The following is a 5,811-nucleotide window of genomic DNA, read 5'->3' on the forward strand; positions in this document are numbered from 1 at the left end:
CTGACCGCTGCTCATCTCAACCCCAGCGACTGTGAGGAGTGGGTCAAGCTGGCCGACATGTCTCTGGAGCAGGACAACATCAGGCAGGCTATCATCTGCTAGCACCAAAGGTGAGGTGACCCATGACCTCTAACCCCGGCCCTCTGACCCGTGACCTCAAACTGCTAAAATATGTTATTTATTTGATTGATTTACTGCTAGTTAGAAGTGGTTGATACTGATGGCCAACTAATGTTGTCTCCGGCTTGAGCTACTCATTTTAATTATCAAAGAATTTCAATCAATCAATGGCAACCTCACTGAAATAATTGTCTCCTAACACATTTCTATCCCTGTTTCTCCCTCCCCTGTCTCCCTCCCCTCGCCCCCTCCCCTGTCCCTCCCTCCCCTGTCTCTCCCTCCCCCTGTCTCTCCCCCCTCCCCTGTCTCTCCCTCCCCCTGTCTCCCTCCCCTGTCTCTCCCTCCCCTGTCTCCTCCCTCCCCTGCCTCTCCTCCCCCTGCTCTCCTCCCTCCCCTGTCTCCCTCCCCTGTCTCCCTCCCCCCTGTCTCCTCCCCTGTCTCCCTCCCCTTGTCTCTCCCTCCCTTGTCTCTCCCTCTCCCCTGTCTCTCCCTCCCCTGTCTCTCCCTCCCCTGTCTCTCCCTCCCCTGTCTCTCCCTCCCCCTGTCTCCCTCCCCTGTCTCCCTCCCCCTGTCTCCCTCCCCTGTCTGTCTCTCTGTGTCTGTCTCTCTGTGTCTGTCTCTCTGTCTGTCTCTCTGTCTGTCTCTCTGTCTGTCTGTGTCTCCCTCCCTCCCTCTCAGCCATTAAGTATGACCCCAGTAATGTGCGCTACCTATGGGAACGTTGCAGCCTATATGAGCAGGTGGGGGAACACAAGCAGTCCATGGACGGGTACCGTCCGTATCCTCAACCTACTGCCCCCTACTGACGGGAGCACTTCATGCAAGCTGTCACGAGACATGGCCAAGTGAGGCTAGTCCGCCCTGCACGTGTACACAGAAACACACAACCAGATACTGTACAAACTCATTCACACCTGTATGGACACAGACAATACACACAGGCTAGTCCGCCCTGCACGCGTACACAGAAACACACAACCAGATACTGTACAAACTCATTCAGACCTGCATGGACACAGACAATACACACAAGCAATGGGGGTGTTGGATTCAGTGTGTAACAGTGATGTGTGTGTTAGGTTCAGTGTGTAACAGTGATGTGTGTGTTAGGTTCAGTGTGTAACAGTGGTGTGTGTGTTAGGTTCAGTGTGTAACAGTGATGTGTGTGTTAGGTTCAGTGTGTAACAGTGGTGTGTGTGTGTTAGGTTCAGTGTGTAACAGTGATGTGTGTGTGTGTGTTCTCTCTCCAGAAGCTACTATGAGAGTAGTGACCTGCCATCAGCCATGGGGGTCATGGAGGAGGCCTGAGGAGACACCCAGAGCTGGTGACAGACGAGAGCATCAACATGGCTGCTGAGCTCTACATCGCTCAACCACCAACACGACAAGGCCCTTCAGGTGTGTGTGTGTGTGTGTGTGTGTGTGTGTGTGTGTGTGTGTGTGTGTGTGTGGTACGACTAGTGTTTTCCCTCCTCAGGTTCTAGTCCAGTTCTGCGGGATCGTCCTGGAGAGAGGAGAACCTAAGCCAGACCTTGCAGAGGAGGAGAAGATGGAATCAGAGGAGAACCCAGAGGAGCAGAAGAAGATGGAAGAGGAGGAGAACCCAGAGGAGCAGAAGAAGATGGAAGAGGAGGAGAACCCAGAGGAGCAGAAGAAGATGGAAGAGGAGGAGAACCCAGAGGAGGAGAAGGAGATGAAAACAGCGACAACCGATGAGACTGAGGTCTGTCCTACAGACAGTAGAACTACTGTCCTACTGTCTGGATCTAGGACTTCATTATGAAGTCTGGCCAACTGTTCTACTGTCCTACTGTCTGGATCTAGGACTTCATTATGAAGTCTGGCCAACTGTTCTACTGTCTGGATCTAGGACTACATTACGAAGGGAAGTCTGTCCTACTGTCTGGATCTAGGACTTCATTAGGAAGTCTGCCCTGTTCTACTGTCCTACTGTCTGGATCACAGGACTTCATTACGAAGTCTGGCCAACTGTCCCACTGTCTGGATCTAGGACTACATTATGAAGTCTGTCCTACTGTTCTGGATCTAGGACACCATTATGAAGTCTGGCCTACTGTCTGGATCTAGGACTTCATTATGAAGTCTGGCCTGCACTGTCTGGATCTAGGACTTCATTATGAAGTCTGGCCTACCGGTCTACTGTCTGGATCTAGGACTACATTATGAAGTCTGGCCTACTGTCTGGATCTAGGACTTCATTATGAAGTCTGTCCTACTGTCCTACTGTCTGGATCTAGGACTTCATTATGAAGTCTGTCCCACTAATCTGGATCTAGGACTTCATTATGAAGTCTGGGCCTACTGTCTGGATCTAGGACTTCATTATGAAGTCTGTCCAACTGTCTGGATCTAGGACTTCATTATGAAGTCTGTCCTACTGTCTGGATCTAGGACTTCATTGAAGTCTGTCCTACTGCCTACTGTCTGGATCTAGGACTTCATTAGGAAGTCTGTCCTACTGTCCCCTACTGTCTGGATCTAGGACTTCATTATGAAGTCTGGCCTACTGTCTGGATCTAGGACTTCATTAGGAAGTCAGTCCAACTGTCTGGATCTAGGACTTCATTATGAAGTCTGGCCCCTGTCCAACTGTCTGGATCTAGGACTTTGTTATGAAGTCTGGCCTACTGTCTGGATCTAGGACTTTGTTATGAAGTCTGGCCTACTGTCCTACTGTCTGGATCTAGGACTTCATTATGAAGTCTGGCCTACTGTCCTACTGTCTGGATCTAGGACTTCATTATGAAGTCTGGCCTACTGTCCTACTGTCTGGATCTAGGACTTCATTATGAAGTCTGGCCTACTGTCCTACTGTCCTACTGTCTGGATCTAGGACTTCATTATGAAGTCTGGCCTACTGTCCTACTGTCTGGATCTAGGACTTCATTATGAAGTCTGGCCTACTGTCCTACTGTCTGGATCTAGGACTTCTGTTATCAAGTCTGGCCTACTGTCCAGCTGCTGGATCTGGGACTTTGTTATGAAGTCTGGCCTACTGTCTGGATCTGGGGCACTGTTGAGTCTCGACCTGTCCTACTGTCTGGATCTACTAGGACTTCATTATGAAGTCTGGCCCTGCTGTCCTACTGTCTGGATCTAGGACTTCATTATGAAGTCTGGCCTGCTGTCCTGTCTGGATCTGGGACTTCATTATGAAGTCTGTCTGCCTGTTCGGATCTGGGACTTGAGTATGAAGTCCTGGCCCTGCGGCCTACTGTCTGGATCTGGGACTTAATTATGAAGTCTGGCCCTACCCCTACTGTCTGGATCTGGGACTCTCTCTTCCTTTTTAACCCCTCTCTCTCTCCCCCTCCTCCCCCTCTCTCTCTCTCTCTCCCTCCCCTCTCCTCTCTCTCCCCCTCCCTCCCCTCTCTCTCTCTCCCCCCTCCTCCCCTCTCTCTCTCTCCCTCCTCCCTCTCTCTCTCCCTCCTCCCTCTCTCTCTCTCCCTCCTCCCCCTCTCTCTCTCTCCCCCTCCTGCCCCTCTCTCTCTCCCCCTCCTCACCCCTCTCTCTTCCCCCATCTCTCTTCCCCTCCTCTCTCTCCCTCCTCCCTCTCTCCATATCTCTATCCTCTCCAGGGAGGTTAGAGAAGGTGTAGTTCAGACCATGTACCAGTGGACATCAGAGTGAAACTCATGGTCTGTCTGATCCACCAGCATGTTTACAGACCTCTGGATTGAGTACCACACAATATCTATCTGCTTTGGGGACACATAGACTCCTGCAAATATCACCTTATAATCTTAGTGTTTCTGAATGCATAAATGGACATTCCTTCATCCTCTCTACCCCAGTCCATGTTGACGTCTCTGATGGAGCAGAGCCCAGAGGAGCTGGGGGATCTGTACCTGGATGTGGCTGAGGCCTTCCTGGACCAGGGAGAGTACAACTCAGCCCTGCCTCTCCTCTCTGCCCTGGTCTGCTCTGAGAGATACAACCTGGCTGTTGTCTGGCTCCGACACGCTGGTAGACACACACACACACACACACACACACACACACACACACACAACACACACAACACACACACTACACACACACACACACCACACACAGACAACACAACACAACACAGACACACACACACCACACAACACAGACACACACACACACACACAACACAACACTACACAACACAGACACACACCACAGACACACACAACACAACACAGCACACACACACACACACACACACACAGAGTCAACTGTCTCAAACTGTCTGTTATTTTGTCCGGATCATTATGAGATGACAACATCATCGTACCTCGTTATAACGACATCTTCGTACCTCGTTATAACGACATCATCGTATGCTCGTTATAACGACATCATCGTGCCTCGTTATAACGACATCATCGTACCTCGTTATAACGACATCATCGTACCTCGTTATAGCGACATCATCGTACCTCGTTATAACGACATCAACGTACCTCGTTATAACGACATCAACGTACCTCGTCATAACGACATCAACGTACCGCGTCATAACGACATCAACGTACCTCGTCATAACGACATCAACGTACCTCGTCATAACGACATCAACGTACCTCGTCATAACGACATCAACGTACCTCGTCATAACGACATCAACGTACCTCGTCATAACGACATCAACGTACCTCGTCATAACGACATCAACGTACCTCGTCATAACGACATCAACGTACCGCGTCATAACGACATCAACGTACCGCGTCATAACGACATCAACGTACCGCGTCATAACGACATCAACGTACCGCGTCATAACGACATCAACGTACCTCGTCATAACGACATCAACGTACCTCGTCATAACGACATCAACGTACCTCGTCATAACGACATCAACGTACCTCGTCATAACGACATCAACGTACCTCGTCATAACGACATCATCGTACCGCGTCATAACGACATCATCGTACCTCGTTATAACGACATCATCGTACCGCGTCATAACGACATCATCGTACCGCGTCATAACGACATCATCGTACCGCGTTATAACGACATCATCGTACCGCGTCATAACGACATCATCGTACCGCGTCATAACGACATCATCGTACCTCGTCATAACGACATCAACGTACCTCGTCATAACGACATCAACGTACCGCGTCATAACGACATCAACGTACCTCGTCATAACGACATCAACGTACCTCGTCATAACGACATCAACGTACCTCGTCATAACGACATCAACGTACCTCGTCATAACGACATCAACGTACCTCGTTATAACGACATCATCGTACCGCTCGTTATAACGACATCATCGTCACGCGTCGTTATAACGACATCATCGTACCGCGTTATAGCGACATCATCGTACCGCGTTATAACGACATCATCGTACCTCGTTAGAACGACATCATCGTACCTCGTTAGAACGACATCATCGTACCTCGTTAGAAGCGACATCATCGTCACCTGCGTTAGAACGACATCATCGTACCGGGTTAGAACGACATCATCGTACCGCGTTAGAACGACATCATCGTACCTCGTTATAACGACATCATCGTACCTCGTTATAACGGCATCATCGTACCTGCGTTATAACGGCATCATCGTACCGCGTTACTAACGACATCATCGTACCTCGTTATAACGGCATCACCGATACGCGTTAGAGCGACATCACCGTAGCTCGTTAGAGCGACATCACCGTAGCTC

At 50.0% G+C, this 5,811-nt stretch overlaps 1 protein-coding gene across 1 annotated transcript; it reads left to right on the plus strand.

The window, feature by feature from the left end:
• Nucleotides 1-1,496: 1,496 nt before the first annotated feature.
• Nucleotides 1,497-1,975, plus strand: LOC127920363 (uncharacterized protein AH6.3-like). Its single transcript, XM_052504436.1, has 2 exons — nucleotides 1,497-1,518; nucleotides 1,598-1,975. Exon 2 carries the CDS (start codon nucleotides 1,670-1,672, stop codon nucleotides 1,901-1,903), a length of 234 nt encoding a protein of 77 aa, XP_052360396.1. The 5' UTR covers nucleotides 1,497-1,518; nucleotides 1,598-1,669; the 3' UTR covers nucleotides 1,904-1,975.
• Nucleotides 1,976-5,811: the final 3,836 nt, after the last annotated feature.

Source organism: Oncorhynchus keta, unplaced genomic scaffold, assembly GCF_023373465.1.
Source record: "Oncorhynchus keta strain PuntledgeMale-10-30-2019 unplaced genomic scaffold, Oket_V2 Un_contig_19172_pilon_pilon, whole genome shotgun sequence".
Taxonomy (NCBI): Eukaryota; Metazoa; Chordata; class Actinopteri; order Salmoniformes; family Salmonidae; genus Oncorhynchus; species Oncorhynchus keta.